Source organism: Cygnus atratus, unplaced genomic scaffold (assembly GCF_013377495.2).
Source record: "Cygnus atratus isolate AKBS03 ecotype Queensland, Australia unplaced genomic scaffold, CAtr_DNAZoo_HiC_assembly HiC_scaffold_125, whole genome shotgun sequence".
In the NCBI taxonomy this organism is placed as follows: domain Eukaryota; kingdom Metazoa; phylum Chordata; class Aves; order Anseriformes; family Anatidae; genus Cygnus; species Cygnus atratus.
Window position 1 is genome coordinate 13,107 of NW_026109718.1, and position 24,923 is coordinate 38,029.

The window sequence follows — 24,923 nt, forward strand, 5'->3', positions numbered from 1 at the left end:
TGCTCCACATCATGCGAGGAGGAGGAGCGCCCGACCGCACGATGTGACATCGGCGCCTTAACTCTTCCCCCGCCCGGCGTCCGCAGACGGACGGACACGGATACGGACGGACGGACACGGAAGGATACGGATGGACGGACACGGACGGATACAGACAGACGGACGGACACGGACAGAGCCCCGTCCCCCCACCGGGGTTCCCCCCGGCCCCCTTCCCTTTTCCACGCTCGGCGGCCGGATTCCCCCCGGCGCCGCTCAATGAACCGCGCTGCCCGCCCGCCGCCGCCGCCGCCCCCAGCACACGCTTTTGGGGCGGTTTTGGCCACTTTTGAGGTGTTTTTATCTCTTTTTGTGGTGTTTACTTCCCCTTTGGGGTGTTTTCGTTCCCTTTTGGGGTGTTTTCATCTCCTTTTAGGAAGTTTTCATCCCTTTACGGGGTGCTTTTGTCCCTTTTTGGGATGTTTTCGTCCCCTTTTGGGGTGCTTTGCACCCCCTCCTTGAGATAAAGCTATGCTGGAAGCCAGCCCCACACCCAGCAGGAGCCCCTCAAAGGGGGTAAATCCCCCCAGGTGGGGTAAATCCTCCCCCCAAAGGGGGTAAAACCCCTTAAAGGGGTTAAGTCCTCCCCTGAAGGGGGTAAGTCTCCCCTAAAGAAGGAGAAATCCTCCCCCTAAAGGGGGGTAAATCCCCCTAACGAGGGCAAATCCCTCCCCAAAGGGGGGTAAGTCTTCCCCCAGAGGGGGGTAAATCCTTTCCCAAAGGCGCTAAATCCCCCTAAAGAGGGTAAATTCTCCCCCAAAGGGGGATAAATCCCTCCCCCAAAGTAGTAAGTCCTCCCCCAAAGGGGGTGCAAGTACCCCTAAAAGGTAAATCCTCCCCCAAAAAGTGTAAACCCCCCCCCCAAGAGGGTAAATCCCCCTCCCAAAGGGGATAAATGCCCCTGAAGGTGTAAATCCACCTGAAGGGGGGTAAATTCCTTTCCCTAAAGGGGGTAAATAACCCCCTGAAGAGGGGGAATGCCCCCCCAAAGGGGGTAAATGCCCCCGAAGGTGTAAATTCCTTCCCCTAAAGGAGGTAAATATCCCTCTAAAGAAGGAAAATCCCCCCCCAAGCACCACCCTCCATCCCCCCCCCCCCCCCCAAACTCCCCACCCGTGGCGGGACGCAGCGGAGACGCGCAGCGGTTCCGTCTCGTTTAATTTATTACTGCTTGAAATCCAGTGACATCGACACGCGCGGCCGGCGGCGGGCGGCCACGAGCTGCGACCTCCAGCGAGCCACCGAAAACAGTACCGCTGCTGAAAATGGGGCGGAAAGGAGGAAAATCGGGGAGCGAGCGCTCCCTGTGAACAGTTAATGCTGTTACGAAGGCTACCGAGGCCGGGGCGCGGCGGGACACGGACGGTCCTACATCTCTCGGCGGTATAAATATGGGATTTTTCGGACAGGTTACTCGAGGCTGGGACTACGGCGTTGCTACCCGTTAGAGCTAAGGGGGGACGGGGCCGTGGGAGGGGGGTTCAGTCGTCTTCGGTGCCGCTGCCGGAGCGATCCTGGGGGGGAAGAGAGGAGGTTAGGGGAGAAAAAGGGGGTTTGGGGGAGGAAGAGGGCGTGTTTTGGGGGGAAGAGAGGGCGTTTTGGGGGGAAGAGAGGGCATGTTTTGGGGGGAAGAGAGGGCGTGTTTTGGGGGGAAGAGAGGGCGTGTTTTGGGGGGAAGAGAGGGCGTGTTTTTTGGGGAAGAGAGGGCGTTTTTTTTGGGGGAAGAGAGGGCGTGTTTTGGGGGGAAAAGAGGGCGTTTTGGGGGGAAGAGAGGGCGTTTTGGGGGGAAGAGAGGGCGTTTTGGGGGAAAAAAGAGGGCGTTTTGGGGGGGCCTCACCTCCTCCTGCTCCTCCTCGCTGTCGTCGTCGCTCACCACGGGCTTGGCGCGGGAGCCGCGGCTGGTGCGCCTGCGGCCCTTGAGCCGCTCCTGCGCCTTCTCCTTCCGCCCCAGTTTGATTTTCACCTTCACGGACCGGGCTGCGGGGGGAAGGGGGAGCCGCCGTCACACCAGGACCCACGGGGGGGCTCCCCCAGTCCCCCGCCCCCCCCCCATCCCGGTGCCCCCGTCCTGGCTCCCGTCGTCCCCGCTGTCCCGGGGCAGGGTGCGGGCAGCGTGCGCTTCCCCCGGGCACGCTGCCACAGCCCTGCCCGGCGGGAGGGAGGAGGTTCGGGGCCGTTCCCCCCGCCCCCCAACCCCCCGACCCCCGCGGGGGGGGACTCACCCTCTGATTCAGATCCTTCCTCTTCGCCTTCCTCCTCCTCCTCACTGTCCTCACCTTCGCTCTCCTCCTCCTTCTCGATTTTCTGCCTCACGCTGGTGAAGACGGACTGCAGCACGATGGAGTCCTCGTAAATCTGGGGGGGGGGGATGGCAGGAGGGTGAGGAGGGGGATGCCCCGAGACACCCCACCCCCCCACACCCCGGTCCCACCCCACGGCCCCGGTGGCGGCGTGGCCTTACCAGGGAGCCCTCGAGGTTGAAGGTCTGCGCGTTCTGGCACAGCAGCATCACGTCCTTCTCCAGGTCGTTCAGGCTGCGGTACTTGTGGTTGCGGATGCGCTCCTGCGGGGCGGAAAAGTGGGGTCAGGCCCCCTCAAACCTCCTCTCCGTGCCCCAAAACCTCCCCTCGGAGCCCTAAAACCCTCCTGGTGCCCCAAAACCTCCTAATGGTGCCCCAAAACCTCCCCCCGGTGCCCCCCATTTCACCTGTACCCCCCTGCGAGGAGCTGGTTTTTTTTATTATTATTATTTTATTTTATTTTATTTTTATTTTTTTGTACCTTGATTTTCTTGAAGTCGACCGGCTTGCGGATGAGCTCGTAGTACTCGGGCAGCTCCTTGCGAGAGGGGAGCTGGATGAAGACCTCGCTGAGCTGGCGGCCACTGCTGCTGCACGGCAAGAGGGACGGCGCGTCAACGGGAGCACCGCGCGTCCCACGACCCGCGGGACGGAGCCGCCCGCGCCGCGCCAAGCGCCCTCAGCTGCTTAATTAATTAATTAACCAACTGCTCATTCCCAGCCCGCCCGAGGGAGCCGCCGCCGGCCGGCCACGCGCGGCGTTTGGCAGACAGCTTTGGGTTTTTGAGCTTCCCAACGCCCCGCGGACCTCGGCGGCCACCCGAGGGGGACGGCACGGGCGGCGTGCCCGGCGGTTGGGCGGCGTGCCCGGCGTCGGGGCTGCGCGCTGCAGTCCCCGTGTCGAAGGCGCTCGGGCCCCTGCTTCTCCCTCCCCTCTCCTACCTATCCTTGTACTTGATGACGGCATCCACGATCTTCTTCATCTTTTTGGTGAGGTTGGGCGGGTTCGGGGAGAGCTTCTCGGCCGGCGGCCGGCCGCGCTTCTTCTGCTTCTTGCTCTCCTCGTCCTTGTCCCGGCTGCGGGTGCTGGTGGTGGGGGTGGCGGAGCCCACGTCCGTGTCCCGCTTGCGCTTGCGGGAGGACTTCTTCTGGCGCACCTCCTCCTCGATCTCCTCCAGCGTGCCCTCCTCGATCGCCTGCCCGGGGAGCAACGCGGGAGCCGCTAGCACGGAGGCCCCCAGACCTCCCTGAGCTGCCCCCCCCGCCCAAACCCAAATCCCCCGCTCAGCCTCGGGGGGCTGCGCGCGGCTCCCGGGCGGCTCCGGGTGCGTGACGGTCCCCTCGTTACGGCGGGGGGGTCACCGCGTTCAGATACTTGTCGGGTATTTGGGGAGGAAATGAGGCTGGGGAGAGGCCGGCGTGGTTCTGGCGCCACCTCCCCGCTGCGGACGGGGCCGCCCGAGGGCGTTTTAAACGGGGCGCCCGCCTCGGTAGCGCCCGCGAGCGCGTGCCGGGAACGCTGGCACCCCCAGACGGACGGACAGACGGACGGATGGACGCGAGCACGGGGCTGAGGAGGCCAACGGAGAAGGGTGCTGTACCATGTATACCTTGAGCCACTGCTTCTCCGTCAGCGAGTCACTGTAGTCCACCTCTTTGCGGTGCCGGGAGCCTCGCCCGAACATTTTTTCCTCCTCCTCCTCGCACGTTAACCTCTCCACCTCGGCGTCGTCCTTGATGATCCACGAGGGCAGCTCGTCCTCCTCCATCAGCCGCGGCTTGCGCTTGGGGTTGCGCGCCTCCTCCCGCCGGCGGTCCAGGTCCATGCGCTGCAACGAGACGGGGGTGAGCTGGGGGGCTGCCGCCGGGCTCTGGGGGTGGGGGGGGGGGGGCTGCTGCAGCCCTAAATCCTCCTGGGGGGCTGAGGCACGGCCTTGGGGGAGCGCGGGGCCGGGGCCGGGTGGGGAGAGCCACCGGCAGGAGCGGAAAACATTTCGGTGGCCGCCGGCTCGCCGCAGCTCCGTAGAGACTGCTGGAATGAGGGCAGGAATACGGCCCGGTCGGGGCGAGAGGGGGACAGTAATTAATTAGCAGCTGGAGCTCGTTAGCTGCAGGGCTGGGAAGCTCGCCCCTCTCCACCGCCGAGTCCCTGAAGGACTCCAGGCCGGCATCGGGCACAGTCGGGCACGGGCGTCAGCGCCGGCATTAACGGGGCTGCGACTTCGGACACGGCACGGGCAGCAAATATCCGGCTCTAATTAACGCTCTGCCATTAACGACGCCGTTCTAATTAACGCTTTGCCATTCCCAGTGCTGGGAGAGCTGTAGTCCTCCCTCGTCCTCGCTTGCCGTGCCCTTCCCTCGCCCTCGAGGAACGAGGAGCCTCTCCTCTTTTACAGCGCTCCTCTGCCCCCCTCCTCCGGCGGGCGCCAGGGCTATTTTGGGGACGGAACCGGCTTTTTGCTCAGCGCCGGGGGTTCGTGCCCCGCGGGCGAGAGGGGGCAGCGCTGCTGGAACCTCCCGGCCCCACCATCCCGGGGCGGGGGGCGGGGGGGGCGCTGCGGCCCCGAGCCTGGTCCCTTACCGGAGCCGGGAGCGTCCTGCCCGTGAGCCCCTGCTCCACAGTTTTGTTTTACCTGATGAACTCGAACGAGTCACGGCTCCGTTAAGCACTCGCGGCTGATTTCTGTTAGAGAGACCGTTTTAGCTGCTACTCGGGAGAACAGCGGGCACCACTCCTCCTGCGCAGCCGGGGCCATGCTCACCATGAAAAGGTCAAACTCCTCCTCGTGCCGCGCGATCATCTGGTTGACCGTTTCGTCGTCGGGGACTTCGTCTTCCTCCTGCAAAGACGGCAAAAGAAAAAAAAAAAGCCCCGGCTCAGCGGCGAGAACGGCGCCGCGGCGGGGTCGTGCGCTCGGAGCACGGCGCCGAGCATCGTCACCATCCGACGCGTGTTGGGTTGCCCGTCAAGAGACGTGTTTTAATATTTTTTTATTACTATTTTTATTTATTTTTATTTTTATTTATTTATTTATTTATTTTTTGGGCGGCCTCAGTCCGGTTTCTAGCGGGCGGGTAATTCCACGGTGCAAAGACCACCGTCGGAGCTGGCACGTGCGTTGGCAGTCTCAGCAGCAAGGCCGAGGATTGAATGGGCGTGGAGACTGAACAACCCCTCTCACCTTTAGAGGTGGTTCCTCCAACTCAGCGTTCAGGCACAGGGTTGAGGCAGTGTGGGGGAAGCTTGCACTGCCACTGCCGCTGCCCGCGCTGTATCTGTTCTGTGGATAAATAGAGGACTTCAGTCTCCAGGGCTGTCAATCCGGCACCTTTCACCGACGCTCAAAAAACTCCCTTCAACTAGCAACAAGTGTTCATGCGCCTTCCTTCTAGCCCCCGCGCCCTTGGCCTCGAGGACGCGCAGAGCAGTGGAGCAAAGCCAGCCGCACGGTCGCTCAATCGCGCTCTGGAGTAGCAGGAAGCGGCCGCTGCTGCCCCTTACCTCGTCCTGCTCCTCGTGCTCCAGGATAGCCTGGAGGAAGGCTCTTCGCTCGTGGCTCGAGGACTTCTGGTCAAACATGCCGGCTTGGATAACCTTCTGGTCGACGTTCAGCTTGTACTTGGCGGCGGCGAGGATCTTCTCCTCCACGCTGTTGACGGTGCAGAGCCGGAGGACGCGCACCTCGTTCTGCTGCCCGATGCGGTGCGCTCGGTCCTGCGCCTGCAGGTCCTGCCGGGGACAGGGCGCATCGGTTGCTGAGCGATTCTAAGCCAGCGCCCGCCGGGACGCGACGGGTTTATCCTCGACAACGCGGCGTGGGCCAGGGGTGCGCGACGCCGCTCCCCGCGGGTCCTGAGGGCTGCGTTAGGCTCGCAGGGAATTTCGGTTACTCGCCGGGATGGGCGCGGAGGGACGAGAGCGCTCTCCTTAGGGGACCGAGCGCGCGCCGAGAACGGCGGCCAGAATTTTTTTTTTTTTTTGGGGGGGGGGGGGGGGGGGGGGCTGCTCCCCGCCTCTCGGAGGCCGTCGGTCAGCAGGAGCTCGCCTGGGGGCTTCCACCAGCGCCGGGCATGGAGGACGGCGGGGGTTTTTGGTGCTTTAACGCACCGCGGGCTGGGAGGAGCTGGGGGGGGGTGGGGGGTCTCCGACCTCCGCTGCTGGCGGAGCCTTTGGGCATCGCTGCCAGCGCCGGGCTCTCGGCTTCTCTCCGGCCTCCCCCGCCAGAAGCGAGCCCCGGGAGGGCGAAGGGCCGGGTTGTGGCAAAGCCCCCGCTGCTGCTGGCTCTCGTGCCGGGGACGGCGGGCGGACAGAAGGGCAGCGTTTTGGGCGCAGGAGGAGCAGAGGCAGGGGGGGGGTCTTCGTCCCGAGGCTGCCAGCGCGGCTGCGCTTCTCCAGGCTCGGCAGCGAGCGAGGAGCTCTTCGAGGCACGCACGGGAACGGTGCGGCCGGAGCCGTCTTCTCCATCCGTTCCACCGGCTTTTTGTGCGCTTGCTTGGCTTTTTGGTTTGTTTTTTGTGGTGTTTTTTTTTTGTTTGTTTGTTTTGTTTTGTTTTTTTTTGGTTGGGTTTTTACCTGGTGAGGGTTCCAGTCGCTGTCAAAGATAATCACAGTATCTGCAGACTGGAGGTTCAGGCCCAGCCCGCCAGCCCGGGTGCTGAGCAAAAAAATGAAGTACTCAGAGCCTGGCTCATTGAAAGTCTTTAACAACATGCCGCGGTCTTCGGCTTTAGTGGTTCCTAAAAACAGAGAGGAAGGGTTACTCCTGCCCGGGACACCACGGAGACACCTCGAGGCGGTGGGGACGGGACGGGGACTCTGCGTCGCCCGGGGGCTGCCTGTGAAAGGCTGCTGGGCGCGCTCGGCTCGAGGCTGCTTTCGGTAGAAAGGCTCCGAGGGCAGGGAGAAAGGGAGACGAGCGGCTGGAGCAGGAGCAGCGCGGTGTCTGGGGCGGCCGCGGGCGCATCGCATCTCCCAGAGCTCGGGGCAGCGGCTGCAAGGCCGCGCTCGGCGCTAGGCGAGGGTCTCTGCCAGCCCGTGCCCACCCCCCCCCCCCCAAACACCCCCCTCGGAGGAATAAATCGCACCAGGCTCCATGTAGGAGCCCGGGGGCAGCTCGGGGCACGGCGGGGTGTGAGAGGAGCTCAAGCATCAGAGGGAGCCCGAAATAAACGCCGTGCTCGTGCCAGTTGGGGTTAACGGCTACAGAGACCTCGGCGACTTCCCCGCTCGGTGCCGGGGCGAGTTACGGCCCCGCTGGGGACAGAAAGGGCCGGGTGACACCAGCAGGACGCTGCCCTAACGCCCCTCTGGGGCCGGGGGTCAGTAAACGGGGGGCTTAAAGGAGGAATTGGATCCAAGAGACTGAGGTCAGGGAAGAAAAAAAAAAAAAAAAAACAACCTCGATTTAAGGAACCGCTTCAGTCTCGTTTTGGGCTTCGCTTGCCCCGTGGATGGTTTTTGGAAGGCCAACTTTTAAAAAGTCAGCACCGCTCTTGGCTGGGAGAGGTTTTTGGGTCTGCACGCGCCTCGGCAGTGCCACGCGCGGGCACCTTTACAGGAATTCCGTGCTCTGCTCCCACGGTGACTTTATTTTACTTTTCTGCTGGGCCGTTTGTCCACAAACCGAGCTGTGCCCCTGCACAAAGCCTGGAGCTCCGCTCGCGTCCCAGTACGGGGCTAACGAGGTTAAAAGCGGCCACCCAGCCTTACACCATTAACGAGGCTCCGGCCACCAGCCTTACCCCCTTTGGGGGTCGGACCCGATGATCTTGCGAGGTCCCTTCCAACCCCTACAATTCTGTGATTCTTACACCACTAACGAGGCTCCGGCCGCCCCTCACAGCAGCTCTCAGCCCGCCAGCATTAATTAAGAGCTGCGTGGAGCTGAGAAGTGGGAGCTGGAAGGTGCCAAGCCCAAGGCCGCGCTCCTCACCTGCCCTCCGACAGCCACTGCCTCGTCCCGTGCCCCTGCAGAAAGGTTTCTTCTGTATCCTGTGCCCCTTAAGGAAGGGTTCTTCTCTATCCAACGCCCTTTAAGGACGTTTCTTCTTTATTCTGCATCCTTTAAGGACATCCTTAAAGGACATTTATGCCTTATTCTGCGCCCTTTAAGGACATTTATGCCTTATTCTGTGCCTTTTAAGGACATTTATGCCTTATTCTGTGTCCTTTAAGGACGTTTATTCCTTATTCTGTGCCTTTTAAGGACGTTTATTCCTTATTCTGTGTCCTTTAAGGACGTTTATTCCTTATTCTGTGTCCTTTAAGGACGTTTATTCCTTATTCTGTGCCTTTTAAGGACGTTTATTCCTTATTCTGTGTCCTTTAAGGACGTTTATTCCTTATTCTGTGTCCTTTAAGGACGTTTATTCCTTATTCTGTGCCTTTTAAGGACGTTTATTCCTTATTCTGTGTCCTTTAAGGACGTTTATTCCTTATTCTGTGTCCTTTAAGGACGTTTATTCCTTATTCTGTGCCTTTTAAGGACGTTTATTCCTTATTCTGTGCCTTTTAAGGACGTTTATTCCTTATTCTGTGTCCTTTAAGGACGTTTATTCCTTATTCTGTGCCTTTTAAGGACGTTTATTCCTTATTCTGTGTCCTTTAAGGACGTTTATTCCTTATTCTGTGCCTTTTAAGGACGTTTATTCCTTATTCTGTGCCTTTTAAGGACGTTTATTCCTTATTCTGTGTCCTTTAAGGACGTTTATTCCTTATTCTGTGCCTTTTAAGGACGTTTATTCCTTATTCTGTGTCCTTTAAGGACGTTTATTCCTTATTCTGTGTCCTTTAAGGACGTTTATTCCTTATTCTGTGCCTTTTAAGGACGTTTATTCCTTATTCTGTGTCCTTTAAGGACGTTTATTCCTTATTCTGTGCCTTTTAAGGACGTTTATTCCTTATTCTGTGTCCTTTAAGGACGTTTATTCCTTATTCTGTGCCCTTTAAAGAAGGTTTCTTCTTTTTTCTACGCCCTTGAAGGACATTTATCGTACACCTTTTAAAGAAAATGTCTTCTTTATTCTGCGCCCTTTAAAGAAGGTTTATTCTTTACTCTGCACCCTTTAAGGAAAGTTTATTCTTCATTTTATGCCCTTTAAGGACATTTATTCTTTTTCCTACAACCTTTAAGGAAGGTCTATTTATTCTACACCTTTTAAGGAAGGCTTATTCTTTATCCTACACCCCTCAAGGAAGGTATATTCCTTATCCCATGCCCCTTAAGCAAGGTTTATTCTTTATTTTACGCCCTTTAAGGAAGATTTATTTATTCTACGCTTTTTAAGGAAGGTTTCTTCTTTATTCTACACCATTTAAAGACGTTTATTCTTTATTCTACGCCCTTTAAGGACGTTTATGCCTTATTCTGCACCCTTTAAGGACGTTTATGCCTTATTCTGCACCCTTTAAAGAAGGTTTTTTCTTTATTCTACGCCCTTGAAGGACATTTATTCTTTATTCTACGCCCTTGAAGGACATTTATTCTTTTTACTACGCCCTTGAAGGACGTTTATCCTACACCTTTTAAGGAAGGTTTCTTCTTTATTCTGCGCCCTTTAAAGAAGGGTTATTCTTTACTCTCACACCCTTTAAGCAAGGCTTATTCCTTATTCTGCGCCCCTTAAGGGCGTTTATCCTGTATCCTGCGCCCCTTAAGGGCGTTTCTTCTGCGCCCCTTAAGGGCGTTTCTTCTTTATCCTGCGCCCCTTAAGGGCGTTTCTCCTGTATCCTGCGCCCCTTAAGGGCGTTTCTCCTGTATCCTGCGCCCCTTAAGGGCGTTTCTCCTGTATCCTGCGCCCCTTAAGGGCGTTTATCCTGTATCCTGCGCCCCTTAAGGGCGTTTCTCCTGTATCCTGCGCCCCTTAAGGGCGTTTCTCCTGTATCCTGCGCCCCTTAAGGGCGTTTCTCCTGTATCCTAACACCTTTAAGGACATTTATGCCTTACTCTGCGCCCTTTCAGCGAGGTTTACTGCTTTACGGCGCGCTGTTTCTCTCCTCCTCGGGCTGCTGGAAGATGGCCCGGCCGTCACCTTACCTCTGTCCCCGCTCACCTCGCTGCTCGGCCCCACGCGAGAGGTTTAACATCAAGCACCGGGGGCGGCTGCTGGCCCCGCAGCGCGGAGGCACTCACCGTCCAGCCTGAGGTATTTGAATCCACGGTAAGCAAAATAATCTTCCATGATGGTCATGAGGGAGGTCATCTGGCAGAAGAGCAGCACCTTGTGGTTGGTGGCTCGCAGCTTGGGGAGGATTCTGTCTAGGAGCTCAAATTTGCCCGAGGCACGGTACAAATCCAGTCTGGGAGGGAAGAGAAGATGGGAATGAGGATGTGGAACAGAGCAGTTGTGGTGGAAGGGACTACGGAGACCACCAAGCCCCGCTGCCTGGCCACGGTGGGGCTGACCAGACGTTAAAGCGTGTTGCTGAGGGCACTGCCCGTGTTTTTCTTCCTCACTGCCAGCTCGGGGCATCGGCCTCCTCGCCAGAAGCCCGCTCAGTACTAAAACCTCCTCCTCCTCCTCCTGCTCTCCTGAGGGTTATCAGCGCTGCGAGATCCCTGATCGCACTGGTGAGCCACAAATCCCTCTGCTGGGACTCAAAAAAAGCGCACTTACCCTTGCACGATACCTCCAGTGAACCCCAAGTGCTCGGAAAAGGATTCCTGCAAACGGAAAGCAAAGTCAGAAACCAGCCTGGCACACAGAGAAATGAGAAATCCACGGTCCTGGAGCCGCCCTAAAAGAGAACCGGCCCTCGGGGCCTGGAGGATTGCTGATGGCTCGGGTCCCACGCACGAAATGTGCGGGACCGGGGCGATGTGAAGAGCTCCGCGTGGTGTCAGACAGCAGCAGCACCCTCGCAGCATGTGGAGTCTGATCCAGAGGGCTCAGCCTGGCCCCCCCAGCTCACTGGTTTTAGGTGATATTGCTTCAGTGAGCTCGTCTGAATGAATTTGGATTGTTTTGGGTGGTGCAAAACGTCCTGAAGCGAACCTGAACCTGCCCAGCGCCACGTGGCTGCCGAGCAGCCGGGCCCTACGCCGAGGATTTCGGTGCCCTGTCCCGACACGGCGACAGAGCCGTGTGCTCCTCTGCTCCTCGCACCGCCCGGCCGATTTGGCAGGGGCAGAGCAGTTCCTGCGAGTCCCCCGAGCGTACGACCACTGCCTGCCGGGCACCGTGTTACCTCGATGTGCTGGAACATGTAGGGGTGGTTGCAGATCTTCCTCAGCTGCATGATGGTGTTCATCAAGGTTTTTGTCCCGCCTTTACCCTGTGCCAAGAGGGAAACCCAAGTGAATTTCGGGGTTCTGCCCATCCACGTGGCTGGGAGGAGCCCCCTGGAGCACTTCTGGCTTCCAGACCCAAGGTGTCAACACCGCTCTCCCCGTCAGTGCAGGGCAAAGCTCAAGGTTTTAGGACAAATATTGAAGTCCCCTCGAGGAACCCAAGGAGCAAAGGCTGCTGAAGAGCCGGCGGCTCGAGGGGAGCAGAGAGCTGAAGAGGTGAGTGGAAGGACAAGGAATTTTTCGCCTTCAGCTTTTGGTTCAGACCAAAGGGTCTTTTTTATTCGTTTCTTTGCAGGGAATTGCCACTTGGCTTGCTGAGAGCCTGTAGGTGGCCGCTGCGGGTGTTCTGGCAGGCAGCAGGCACAGCACCGTGCCCAACGCACCCTCGGGGCGCTCCTGGCAGCGCGAGGAGCTCACCATGGGCCAAACTCAGCCCGGCGAGCCGCTCAGGAATCCCTAAATTCCTGACAAAGGGGGCCTCCTGCTGTCCTCGGGGACAGCGGGCACGCAGAGGGGCCGACCCCATCCCCAGGGTGTTCCGCCAGCCCTGCTCCAGCAGCGGGGGAACCCGGGCAAACCTTTTTGTCCTTCTCGGAGCCGTCGGTGAGGAGCACGCCCTTGGCCTGCATGTGCCTGTAGAGCACCCTCTGCAGGGCCGACATGTCGCACTTGATCACGTACTCCACCTGCAAGGAGCGAGGAGAGGCCGTCAGCCCCCCGAGGCGCAGCGGGACGCCGAATCCCTCCGCGCCCCAGCACCGAGCCACCCACTTCGGGAGCCTGGGGGCAACCCCAAGTCACCCAAACTGCTGCATGGGGTGAGTTATCCCAGCCCAAACCCCTTGTGGAGGTGAAGAAACCGCTCACACCGGCGAGGAGGAGGAGGAGGAGGAGGAGGAGGAGGAGGGGGGCAATTACCTTCTCGGGCAGCTGAGCTTCCACTTCCTTCTTCAGCCTTCGCAGCAGGAAGGGGCGCAGCACTTTGTGTAAGCGCCTGATGATCAGGATGGTTTCCTCTTCGTTCAGGTCCACCTGCGCCGCGAGCCAGAACAGAAAGCGTCACTCAGCGCCCCGTGAAATCCCCCTCCACAGCTCCTCGAAGGCTGCACGAGCCCCGGGGTCGGGGCGAAGCGAGGAACTGCTCCGCACGTGCTGTACTGGGAATCTCCTGGGGGTCTGAGCCCCCTGTGGGGGTTTTGCTCCCAGTTTCCGCTCGCTCCTCTCCCCTCCCCCTGGCCGTCTGATAGCCCGCCCTGCCAAAAGCTGCCGCGATTGATTCAGCAGGAGTCGCCTCAAAGGCGGCAAGCACTGAAAGCGGCCTCGCCACTCAGATCCATGCTGCTGGGACCCAGGCAGCTCCTCGAGCACCCGATTAACGCTCGGTGCTTAGCCCACCACTGACTCTCCCCCCCAACCCCCCCCCCAATTTACAGCGGGACACTTGGGAGTGGAAAGCAAGAGGCTCTGGGAGCGGTTACAAAAAAGGAACCGGGCACAACGCCCGCACCTTCTCCCCCGTCATGGCAAAGGGGGCGTTGAACCACTGCTCGAAGGTGCTGCAGCTCTTGAAGATGGTCGGCAGGAGGAAGTTGAGCAGGGCCCAGAGCTCCGGGAGCTTGTTCTGCAGCGGGGTGCCCGTCAGCAGCAGGCGGCGCGGGGCCACGTAGTGCGTGTTGAGGACCTGGGTGAGCTTGCAGTGGTGGTTCTTCATCCTGTGGCCCTCGTCCACGATCATGTACTTCCAGCGGATCTGCGGGACGGCAGGAGCGTGAGCGAGCGGATCCGGGCTGCCGCAGCTCCGCCGAGCTCCGGCTGCGGCTGGAGAATGGCCCCAAGGCCTCCAGGAGCAGTCACAGCTAGCCAGGACCACGAAAACCCCCTCGAATTTCTCTTATGCTCTTAGCTGCTGCCTGGAAACCTCTCCCGGCAGCAGGGCTTTGCGTCTCCGGCTCAGAGATGGAAGAGGAAGGAGTAGGGAAAAAGGGAGAAGGCTAAAAGACGAGAGACTGACAACAGCTTGGGGGATTTCAGTATTTCTCGGGCTTTTTGGCCCTTAGCCTCCTTTAACGCTTCACAAGGAGGAGGAAACAGAGATGACAGCTCCCTTCAAAGCCACGCCAAGGCAAGGAAGACGCCTCGGCTCCGTTATGTTTGACAAACTGGTGAATTTTTACCATTTTTACAAACCAGACCCCGGTCACCTGGCGCTGCAGAACTAAATCAGGGATTAAACCTCCTAATTTGAGGTTCTGACGCATTGTCTGTAGATTAAACCTCCTAATTTGAGGTTCTGACGCATTGTCTGTAGATTAAACCTCCTAATTTGAGGTTCTGACACATTGCCTGTAGATTAAACCTCCTAATTTGAGGTTCTGACGCATTGTCTGTAGATTAAACCTCCTGATTTGAGGTTCTGACACATTGTCTGTAGATTAAACCTCCTAATGTGAGGTTCTGATGCATTGTCTGTAGATTAAACCTCCTAATGTGAGGTTCTGATGCATTGTCTGTATTTAAACTTCCTAATTTGAGGTTCTGATGCATCGTCTGTGTTCTCTTGAAACGCCACAACTCTCCAAACCCCGAGGGAGCCTAAAACATTCCAGCGTCACCCTCCGGCTCGCTGCCACGTGCAGGAGAAGCCCTCTGGCACTCAGCTGGGGCAGCAGCGCAGCGACGATCCGGTACAGATTTTAACAGATAGTCACTGTAAGTCCCGTGACTTCCTTTCTTTATTCTTTTTTCTTTTTCTTTTTTTTTTTTTTTTTTAAAGAAAAAGGCCGGTTTGCCGTGTCAGTGGATGCAGAGTGCCCGCTCTCGGGCTGCTCGGGGTGAGGAGCAGCTCCTCTCCTCCTGCCACGCGATAACAGGAGGGAAGGAAAAAAAATCTGGGGTCCCACCCAGGCCATAAGCTCTGCCGGACACAGACCAGCAGGGTGCAGAATCAGCCCCGCCAGCGCCCAGCGGGAAGCTGCCAGGACTCACCTTGGCGAGGATGTGCTTGTCTTTGATGATGTACTCGTACGTCGTGAGCAGGACGTTGAATTTCCCGCTGCGGAGCTGAGGTACAAACGCCCGTCTTGCTGCCGGGGAGCCCTGCAGGGAGAATTTCCAAGAGAAATGTTAAGGCAGGATCCACGTCCTGGAAAAGGGAGAGCGCCACAAAGTCCTGGAAAAGGGAGAGCGCCACAAAGTCCTGGAAAAGGGAGAGCGCCACAAAGTCCTGGAAAAGGGAGGTGGTGGGAGAAGCTATTATCGACATGGGACGACGTTCCGGTAGCAGAAGGGTGGTCGGGCGGGAGCGTCCGCGCAGCCAGCAGCAGCTGGATTCCTTCTGGCATTAAGGAAGAAAAACCAGATAGGGGTTTCGTTTTCAGCGCCGGGGAAGCGTCCCAGATCCCTCCGGATAATGGCAACGTTGTTCTGCTGGGGAGGAAAACGCGCGCTGGCATCCGAGGAATCCTCACAAAGCAGCCGGGTGCAAAAACAAAGCCTCTACTTGCCTTGTAGGAGACCTTCACCACAGAAGGAGCCCATTTGTCAAACTCGTACGCCCAATTCGACAGGGTTCTGGGGAAAAAAAGGAAAAAGGAAGGGTAAAACCGGCCCTCACAGGAGGGAGAGTCACAGGGCAGAGGCCTGGGAGCAGGTTTCTGCGCCTGCCAGGCTGCGATGGGGCGGTGAACGGGCACTTACGAGAGAGGTACTATGATGAGGAAGGGGCCGTTGATCCGCTTGTGCTCCATGAGGTATGTGATTAAAGCGATGGTCTGGATCGTTTTGCCCAGACCCATCTCGTCTGCCAGGATGCCGTTCAGGTTGTTGTTGTACAAGGACACCAGCCACTCCAGGCCCTTGATCTGCGGGGGGAAAAGGAGAGAAGAGGGGTGAAAAAAAACCCCAACGCGACGCAGCAGGGACGTGCCAGCAGCCCGAGCCCCCCACCTCCACCTCAGCGTGCAGCCGGGCTCCCCAAGCACCATTAAGGATCTCATTAAATTATTTAAAACCACTGGCGTTGACGAATTCCTCCCCTCTCAGCACCACGGGCGCAGGAGAGCTGACGTCCTTTGTTTTAAGCGAATTATTTCAACGCCAAGGACGGGCGCTGGCTCTGCCCTCGGCTCCCTCTCCTCCTCCCAGGAGCCCAAAACAACCCCAAACCTCGGCGCCTCCTCCCCAAACCTCCCCGAACCCCACCTGGTACTGCTTGAGGACGCCGTTGACCATCAGCGTGGACTGCTTGTCCACCCTCTCGGTGACGGCGTGGGCCACGGCGTAGTAGGACTGCAGGCCCCTGGCCAGCGCCTGCGACACGCCGTACTCGTCGTCCACGTCCTGCTTGGCGTTCCTAGGGGGAGAGGCGCCGAGATGAGGACGGCGATCCCACGGGAAGAGGGGGGGCGGGTCACGAATCCCCCGGGGGAGGTGAATTTTCCCAAGCACGGGCCAAATTAGCTCTCGTTAATGGAGGGATTTGGGATCGGAGCCGCCGCCGCCCTCCCCGTTCCCCCCCCACCCCCAGCCCCGCGGAGGGGCAGCGCTCACTCGATAATGTGCCGGGCGTCCACCTCCGACACGTCGTCGCTGTCGGGGTCGGGGATCTTCTTCTTCTCCTCCACGGGCAGCGCCGGCTGAGCGGGCTGCGGCTGCTCCTCCTCCTCCTCCTGCCGGGACACAGGGTGCTGAGCACCGGGTTGCTGCCCCGGGGGGGGTGCAGGCAGCAGGAACCCCCCCCCGCCTCCGCGGGAGCAGCCGCCAGCCCTGAAAACCGCGTGGGGAACCCCCCGAGAACAGGGGGGGCAGCCGCTGATAAGGGACAGGCCAGCGGCGAACGGACTGAACCCGCCCGTCTTTTGTTTGTTTGTTTATTTATTTATACACGGATTTTTCAGTTTGTTCCCAATAAACTCATCGGGGAACTTTGCCTGAGCTGCCTGGCACGGAACCACGCTGGGAAGGTGATTTTTGAGGCGAGCTCCGGGTGGCACGCTGCACCTACAGCTGCTTCCTATTCCCCCAAACATTTAAAATATGAAAGCACAAAGGGCTGCTGACATTTCTCCTTACCTCCTCCTCCTCCTCTGACCCACTTTCTTCACTGTCAGATCTCGGAGCTACCTCATACCTAAATTAAACACAAATATTAATATTTAATTGCCAATCTGCTGCCAGCAGCACTCCACACAAAGCACGAGCCCAGCCCGGTTCCAAAAAACCTTCGCGTTAGGGCTTGGGTTTTGTTATTCCCATTATTTATTTTTTAACAAAACGCTTATTCCTTCATTCTTTCCTCCCTCAGCGCGTGCCCAGGACCACCCGCGCCACCGTCCCACCTCATTTTAGCAACTGAGCCCCACTGGGACCCCCCCCTTCCTGGCGGGAGCCCCTTTGGGACCCCCAATTCCCCGCCGGAGCCCCGCTGCTCCCCGCAGTTCCCAAGCTCAGGGCTTTGGGCTCGCATCAAGCCTCCGGTCCCAACCCCAAGAGCCCACAGGGCAGGGGGGACGAAACCACAAACCCCGGTGTGAATTCGGGGCCGCGCCGCGCCCGAGTTAACCCCCACCCCGGGACTCACCCGGGGTTCATTTCCAGCCAGGCCTCCAGCTGCCCCGCTTTGGGGGCGTCGGTGCCGGTGAGGATCTTGCCGCTCTCCACGTGGATCACTTTCACGGGGAGGTCGCTCATCTGGCTCGTCTCATCCAGAGGCTGAGGAAGCGGAAAAAAAAAGGGCAGGCTGCTGTTAATTTTCCTGCCCCGGAGCAGAGCTGGCGTTTCCTTCATCTGCTGCTCCGAGCGAGCCCGCTACGGCACCGCCGCGGCTGGGCAACGGAGCGGGTCGAACACGGCTTCCGCCAGGAGCAGGCAGAGCTGGAAGGCTGACCGCGTTCAGCACTTGGATCGTTTCAAAATTGGTTTGTAAAACCCATCTCCACGCGGGGAGGCGCCTTCAGACGCCAGGCATCGTTCCCCCGGGACCGATTCATTCAAAGTGTTAAAGGAAAGCCCTGCTGCAGGACCATTTCACTCAAAACCTCAAAGGAAAGCCCTGCTGCAGGATTATTTCGTCCAAAATCTCAAAGAGAAGCCCTGCTGCCCACAAGGGATTTTGCCAAGTCCGCAGCACGTCCCATTTCAAGTCCCATTTTCCGCCCCAGGCATTGCGCCGAGCTACGAATCCCTTGGAGGCGTTTTTATGGCTCCACCCGAGTGTTCTGCGATTTCGTGCGCGTTCATCCCCACCACGCAGGCCTGGGGGGGAACCTTTAGCCCGTGGGGGCACGCAGGCAGGACCCCGAGCACAGCGGGGACAAGAAACCCCCCATGTTTTGGGGCAGAGCGAGGCGGCGTGGATCCTAACCCCAGCTGGCCAGCCGCAGCTCCCCCGGGGAGGACACCACGCTCCCAGACGTCCTAAACACCGACCCGCCCTCCCCTCCAGCAGGGTCAGAGCCTGCCCCACAGCTCTGCGCCGCCCGTTAGGGCTGATTTAGGTCGGAGGTGGTCAGAGGGCTCTCTCTGTCCATCCTGGCGCGAGTTTTGTTTCGGGAAGCCTCGGTTCAGCCGCCCGACCGGGCGCCGCAGCCGGCTCCCAGCACCGGGAGGATCCAGGGGTGCTGGATCCTGCGCCCGGCAGAGCGAGGAGCGAGTCCCCGGGCTCACCTCGCCGTCCGGCCCGATGGCGGGGGTCTGCCCTTCTGCGTTCTCTGCCTTCTGGAAGAGAAGAGGGAGACGGCCGTTAGCGACCTGGCACGGGGCGGGGGGGGAAGCAACGGAACTGGAGCCCCCAACACCCACGGGGGTCGCGCGGCCGCCTCGGTGCGAGCAGAAAAGGGGGGAGGCGAGCACGTGGAGCCAGGGCGGCTCAGCTGCAGCACGGTTTGGAGCTAAATTCCTGCCCCAAATGCCCCCCGCTTCAGGGACCCCGCCGGCGCTCGCCTCCCTGCCAAGCTCACCTTCTTCTTCTTCTTCTTCTTCTTCTCCTTGGCCACCTGGGCAGCCTTGTGCTGCCGCACCAGCTCTGTCAGGTTGGCCACGTACTCGTCCGTCTGCTGCAGCAGGTAGGCCAGCCGCTTGTCCTTCTTCTGGTCGATCAGCTTGCGGTACCCTTCCTCATCCTCAGCCTGGGGAGAGCAGGAATTCAGCGCCCCGCCGCCCAGAGGAGCCCCCGGGGGGCCCCCCCAGAGCGCTCCCCGGCAGAGCCTCACCATCAAGCGGCGCATCCGCTCCTTCTCGATCCTCTCGTTCTCCTTCTTCTGCTCGCGCTCCGTGTTGGCGTGGTAGGTGGCCACCGCCTTGGTGAGCTTCTGGATCTTGCCCGTGACGGAGCGGTGGTACTCCTTGAAGTCCTTGGCGTGCTGGAGGATGCTGTTGAGGTATTCCTGCGGGGAGAGGAACAACAACGGGAGCGTTAAGAGAGGTGCATCGAGTCCTCTGAAGCCATGGGTCCGACGCCGCGCGCTTAGCGAGGCCGACTCCTCTAACATTTACTACAAGTCTTCCTCTTTTTGGCGCAATCCCCTTAAAAAAAAAGGGAGGAAACGCCCTAAAATTTTATTTTCCCTAAATTTTATTTCCCTAAAAGAGTCCAGAGGAGGGCCACGAAGATGATACGGGGCCTGGAGCGTCTTCCCTGTGGGGAAAGGCCGAGAGACCTGGGTCTGGTCAGCCTGGAGAAGAGAAGACCGAGAGGGGATCTCATCGATGTGGATAAATACCGGAGGTGTGGGAGACAGAGGGATTGGGCCAACCTCTTTTCAGTGGTCTGTGGGGACAGGACAAGGGGCAACGGCCACAAAACGGAGCCCGGGAAGTTCCGCACCAACACGCGAAAGACCTTCTTCCCGGTGAGGGTGACGGAGCGCTGGGACAGGCTGCCCAGGGAGGTTGTGGGGTCTCCTTCTCTGGAGATATTCGAGGCCCCTCTGGACGCCTCCCTGGGCGGCCTGCTCTAGGGAACCCGCTTTGGCAGGGGGGTTGGACCCGACGATCTTTCGAGGTCCCTTCCAACCCCTTCGATTCCGTGGTTCTGTGTGAAATACTCCTCCCGGTGCACTCCCGGCACCCGGCCCCCCGGCGCGGCGCCCGCGGAAGGTGCCAGGCCCCACCTGGTGCTTCTGCCGGCGCTTCCGCTCCTGCTCGATCTTCTGCTGCTTCTCCAGCTTCTCGGTGATGCGAGCCTCGCGCAGCGACTGCCGCTTGCTGCGCTTGTAGGCCTTGGCGTTCAGGGCCGTCTCCAGGGCCGTGTCCCGCCGCATGCACACCACCACTTCCTGACGCAGCTTTTTTGGGGGGGAAGATTCGGGGGGTTTTTAAGGGGAACTGGCTCCCGGCTCCCCCTCGCAGCCGCTCCCCCTGGCAGACCACGTACCTGTCTCTGGAAGTTAAGCAGCCGCAGCGCTTTGAGCTCGATGGTCGCTTTGGTTCTCAGGTCGCCGGCCAGGGAGCCGGGAAGGTTTTCCAGCTCTTGGATCCGGTGAGCGATGCGAGCCTGCAGCCTGCGGGGGAACGAGACGGGATTTAGGGGCGCGGGGCAGCGAAGCGACCTCGGGCACACGCTTTTAGGCCTCTCCTGATGAGGCTGTCGGATATGACTCCAATTTATTGGGGCTTTATCTCGGGTGAGACGGAGAGGCCCCAGAGGGGACGCCTGGGGTCTATCCTAAACTGTGGTGGAGCTGCCCAGAAATCCTAACATGTGGTGGAGCTCCCTGGAAACCCTAAAACGTGGTGGAGGTCTGGAAACCCTAACACGTGGCGGAGCTCCCTGGAAACCCTAAAACGTGGTGGAGCTCCCTGGAAACCCTAAAACGTGGCAGAGCTCCCTGGAAACCCTAAAACGTGGTGGAGCTCCCTGGAAACCCCAACGTGTGGTGGAGCTCTGGAAACCCTAAAATGTGGTGGAGCTCCCTGGAAACCCTAAAACGTGGTGGAGCTCTGGAAACCCTAAAACGTGGCGGAGCTCCCTGGAAACCCTAAAACGTGGTGGAGCTCCCGAACCCCTAAAACGTGGCGGAGCTCCCTGGAAACCCTAAAACGTGGTGGAGCTCCCGAACCCCTAAAACGTGGCGGAGCTCCCTGGAAACCCTAAAACGTGGTGGAGCTCCCTGGAAACCCTAAAACGTGGCGGAGCTCCCTGGAAACCCTAAAACGTGGTGGAGCTCCCGAACCCCTAAAACGTGGCGGAGCTCCCTGGAAACCCTAAAACGTGGTGGAGCTCCCGAACCCCTAAAATGTGGTGGAGCTCCCTGGAAACCCTAAAACGTGGCGGAGCTCCCCAGAAAGCCAGAGGCTCCTTGTGAAGCCCCAGGAGCCCCGAGGCCACCAACCTCCACGTGTCCCCGCACACCTCTGCGCCTCCCGCGTCAGGAGGAGGTAAAACACCACGGAATCGTCGTGGCGCCCCCCCCTGCGAGGCCAAAACCCCTCCGCGGGAAGCGAGGGGGAAGCCCGAAACCCCCGGAGCCCCGCGGGAAGCGAGGGGGGAGCCCTACCTGTACTCCCTCTCCTGCAGGATCTCCACGGGGTCGAGCCCCCGGGGTTTCTGGATGGGGGTGATGCGGTTCTGCTTCTGGTGCAGCTGCACCATGGGGGCCGGCTGCGCCGGCTGCCCCGGGGACTGCGTCTGGGGCGGCATCACGGGGGAGGCGGCGGGGGGCACGGCCGGGGGAGCCGGGGAGGGCCGGCCGGTCGGCTGGGGGGGGATCAGCTTCTGAGGTGTGCTGGTGGGGGCTGCAGCATTCGCCAGTGGGCCTGGGGGGGGGGGGGGAAAAGAAGGGAGAGATGTCAGGGAACGAGCCGGGATGAATTAAAACCCCCCCCTCGGGGTCCCCTCCCGGGCGAGGGGCAGCAGCGGGGCGCGCGCAGGGCCCGGCGGCGGAGCAGCTCGGTGAATTCTCCCCCCGTCACACGTCACCGCGCCCTAAAATTACATTTTTTTGGCCACCCGAAGCCTCCCCACCCAAGGGGGGACGTTAAACTTGGAGCAGCCGGCCCCAAAAGCAGGCGGAAAGGTCAAGCAGAGGAACAAGGTGGAATTTGGGGGGGGCAAGGGGGCTCCTCGGGGGGTCACAGGAGCCCCTCGGCGGGTCACAAGAGCCCCTCGGTGCTGGCAGAGGGCTGTGCACCCCCCCCCCGCGGGTCGCTTCGTTAACCGCCAGCCCCTAACGAGCCCTCGGTTCCCGCAGCGTTTCGGAGGCGGCTGCGCTCTCACCTTCAGGCCAGGGCTTGGGGGGGCCGCCCGGGGGCTGCCCAGGCATTCCTGGGGGAACTCCTGAGGGTCCGGGAGGGGGCATGTTGGGCCCTCCTATACCTGCAGAGAGCCAGAAACACACAAAAAAAAGGGAAAGGGGAGGAAAAAACAGGTTAGGATTTCCGTCTCTGTGTGTTTATGGGGAGCAAAGCTCATCCTGCTGCTCCTGGAGAGCCCGAGGCGGAGCAGGATGGGGAAATTAAACCCCGGGGGGGCAGAGGTGGTGCTGGGGGGGTGAATGAAGCCCCCCGAGAGCTAACAGCTGTGATGGGGCTGGGTTGAGGAGCAGAAAACCCAACCCAAGGGAGGGGGCACATTGGGCCCTCCTCCACCTGCAGAGAGCCAGAAACACACAAAAAAAAGGGAAAGGGGAAGAAAAAAACCACGTTAAGATTTCTGTCTCCGTGCGTTTACCAGGAGCAAAGCTCATCCTGCTGCTCCCGGAGAGCCCGAGGCGGAGCAGGATGGGGAAATTAAACCCCGGGGGGACAGAGGTGGTGCTGGGGGGGTGAATGAAGCCCCCGAGAGCTAACGGCTGTGATGGGGCTGGGTTGAGGAGCAGAAAACCCAACCCAAGGGAGGGGGCATGTTGGGCCCTCCTCCACCTGCAGAGAGCCAGAAACACACACAAAAAAGGGAAAGGGGAAGAAAAAAACCACGTTAAGATTTCCATCTCTGCGTTTATGGGGAGCAAAGCTCATCCTGCTGCTCCCGGAGAGCCCGAGGCGGAGCAGGATGGGGAAATTAAACCCCGGGGGGGCAGAGGTGGTGCTGGGGTGGGGGTGAACGAAGCCCCCCCGAGAGCTAACGGCCGCGACGAGGAGCAGAAAGCCCAACGTGGGGGTGAACCCGAGCCCGAAGCGGCGTCCCGGGGCCGGGCAGGGGGGGGGCGCCGCGCCGCGAGGCGGCTCACCGTGAGGTCTGCTGTAGTTTGGAGGCGTCGGTCCCGGTCCGGGCCCTTGCACCGGCCCCGCGGCGGCCACGGAGGGTGGAGGTAGCGTGGGCAGCTGCTGCTGCATGCCGGGCAGCGGCCGTTTGCCCTGCACGGCCATCTGGAGGTGCTCGGGGAGCGGCTGGCCCCGGGCCAGCATCTTGTAGGCCATGATCTGGGCCCGCAGCTGGTGCAGCTGGTTCTGGTTGAACGGGGTCGGGCCCCGGTTCTGCTGGCCCAGGGCCTGCGGGTCGGCGCCGTCCAGCGGGACCCCCGCGGGGCCGGAGGGCAGCGGCGGGGCGGAGGCCGGGCCGTTGGCAGGCACCGGGCTCGAGGCGTGCTCCGAGCCCCCCAGGGGAGAGGGGTAACCTGGAAGGAGAGGGGGGTGTGATACCGGGAGGGGGGGGGTAGGGGGGGGGTGGGGGGGTTGTACAAAAAGGGGGGCGAAAGGCGTGGGAAGGGGGGGGGGAAAAAGGCGCGGGGAGGGGGGGGGAAAAAGGCGGGAGAGAAGAGGGGGCAAAAGGCGCGGGGGGGGGCAAAAGGCGCGGGGGGGGGACAAAAGGCGCGGGGGGGGGGGGACAAAAGGCGCGGGGGGGGGGGGACAAAAGGCGCGGGGGGGGGGGGACAAAAGGCGCGGGGGGGGGGGGGACAAAAGGCGCGGGGGGGGGGGGGGGGGGGACAAAAAGGGCTGACCGACGGTCCCGTCCACCCCCCAGGAAAGGCGGCTTTGCCCTTTTCTGCGGGTTTTCGCCCCGAAACCCACCTTGCGAGTGCTGGTCCATGGGGCTGGGGGGGGGCCCCATGCCCGCGTGCCCGCCGGGCCTCAGCCCCATGCCCTTCATCTGGCCGTAGCGCGGGTCGTCGGCGATGCCCTTCTCGTGCATCGAGTCCATGGGCTGGAAGGGAGAAGAACAGGCCCTAAATCCTCCCCCGAGGAACGAAAGCGAAGAGTTTTGCCCCAAAACACGGCAGCCGTGCCGCCCCGGGCGGTTGGAGGGTCGCAAAACGGATCCACGGTCCTCGAAACCGAGGTTTTTTTCCTCCAGAAAAGGCCCCCAGAGCATCCCCGATCCCCCCCGCAAAAAGGGGATGGAAGCCCCCAGGACGTCCCTGATCCCCCTTAAAAAGGGATGGAAGACCCCAGGGCATCCCTGATCCCCCAAAAAAAGGGGACGGAAGCCCCCACGGGAACCCCAATCCCCCCCAAAAAGGGGATGGAAACCCCCAGGGCGTCCCTGATCCCCCAAAAAAGGGACAGAAACCCCCAGGACGTCCCTGATCCCCCTTAAAAAGGGATGGAAGACCCCAGGGCATCCCTGATCCCCCAAAAAAAGGGGACGGAAGCCCCCACGGGAACCCCAATCCCCCCCAGAAAGGGGATGGAAACCCCCAGGGCGTCCCTGATCCCCCAAAAAAGGGACAGAAACCCCCAGGACGTCCCTGATCCCCCTTAAAAAGGGATGGAAGACCCCAGGGCATCCCTGATCCCCCAAAAAAAGGACAGAAGCCCCCAGGGCATCCCTGATCCCCCAAAAAGGGGACAGAACCCCCCAGGGCACCCCTGATCCCCCCCCAAAAAAGGACAGAAGCCCCCAGGGCATCCCTGATCCCCCCAAAAAAAGGGGCAGAAGCCCCCAGGACGTCCCCAATCCCCCCCCAGAGAAAGGCACAGAGCCCCCCCGGGACGCCCCCCTCACCTTGTGCATCTGGTGCATGTTGTCCTGAGCGTAGGGCCCGGGCCCTTGGGGCGGCAGCGGGTGCCCGGCCGAGGGGGGGCCGGGGCTGGGCCCCATCATGCTGTGAGCGGAGCCGGGCGAGGGTCCGGGGCTGGGGCCCAGCATCGCGCCCGGCGAGGGGCCCGGGCCCGGCGAGGGACCCGGCCGCGGCGTGCCGCCCATCGGAGGGTCCGGGGTGGACATGGTCAGCGCAGGCCTGCCGCGGAAGAAACGGCATTAAGGGCGGGGGGGGGCTGGCGTGGCCCCGCTAACGAGGCCGGGCATCGTTAGGCAGCGGGGAAGCCCCGGGGAGCGCTCGGGGCTTCGGGGCGCGGGGAGCGAAATCGATTGAAGCCCGTCCCAGGCACGTTGAGTTCCCCCCCAAATCTGCGC

At 60.5% G+C, this 24,923-nt stretch overlaps 1 protein-coding gene and 1 long non-coding RNA gene across 11 annotated transcripts; one reads left to right on the forward strand and one right to left on the reverse strand.

Annotated features, from left to right (window-relative positions):
• The first annotated feature begins 84 nt into the window (after positions 1-84).
• Positions 85-1,452, forward strand: LOC118261517 (uncharacterized). Its single transcript, XR_004782399.2, has 2 exons — positions 85-333; positions 1,222-1,452. It is a non-coding gene; the product is annotated as an uncharacterized LOC118261517 (long non-coding RNA).
• On the reverse strand, positions 1,185-24,734 carry SMARCA4 (SWI/SNF related, matrix associated, actin dependent regulator of chromatin, subfamily a, member 4). 10 transcript variants are annotated; one of them, XM_050716647.1, is made up of 34 exons: positions 24,513-24,734; positions 23,579-23,711; positions 22,798-23,184; positions 21,846-21,944; positions 21,127-21,385; positions 20,004-20,130; positions 19,741-19,914; positions 18,841-19,014; positions 18,589-18,756; positions 18,296-18,343; positions 17,211-17,341; positions 16,703-16,760; positions 16,181-16,299; positions 15,833-15,983; positions 15,329-15,492; positions 15,136-15,202; positions 14,618-14,728; positions 13,140-13,382; positions 12,551-12,664; positions 12,211-12,318; positions 11,530-11,616; positions 10,959-11,005; positions 10,475-10,641; positions 6,916-7,079; positions 5,845-6,072; positions 5,525-5,623; positions 5,105-5,182; positions 3,950-4,168; positions 3,282-3,535; positions 2,821-2,929; positions 2,501-2,602; positions 2,262-2,394; positions 1,877-2,016; positions 1,185-1,553 (listed from the first exon to the last, which is right to left on the reverse strand). In XM_050716647.1, exons 1-34 carry the CDS (start codon positions 24,732-24,734, stop codon positions 1,521-1,523), a joined length of 4,917 nt encoding a protein of 1,638 aa, XP_050572604.1. In that variant the 3' UTR covers positions 1,185-1,520. The 10 variants fall into 10 exon arrangements, with proteins under 10 accessions (XP_050572604.1, XP_050572603.1, XP_035428270.1 ...); XM_050716646.1 differs by having other exon boundaries at positions 3,941-4,168; XM_035572377.2 differs by having other exon boundaries at positions 2,821-2,926; positions 18,296-18,346.
• Between the last annotated feature and the right edge of the window lie 189 nt (positions 24,735-24,923).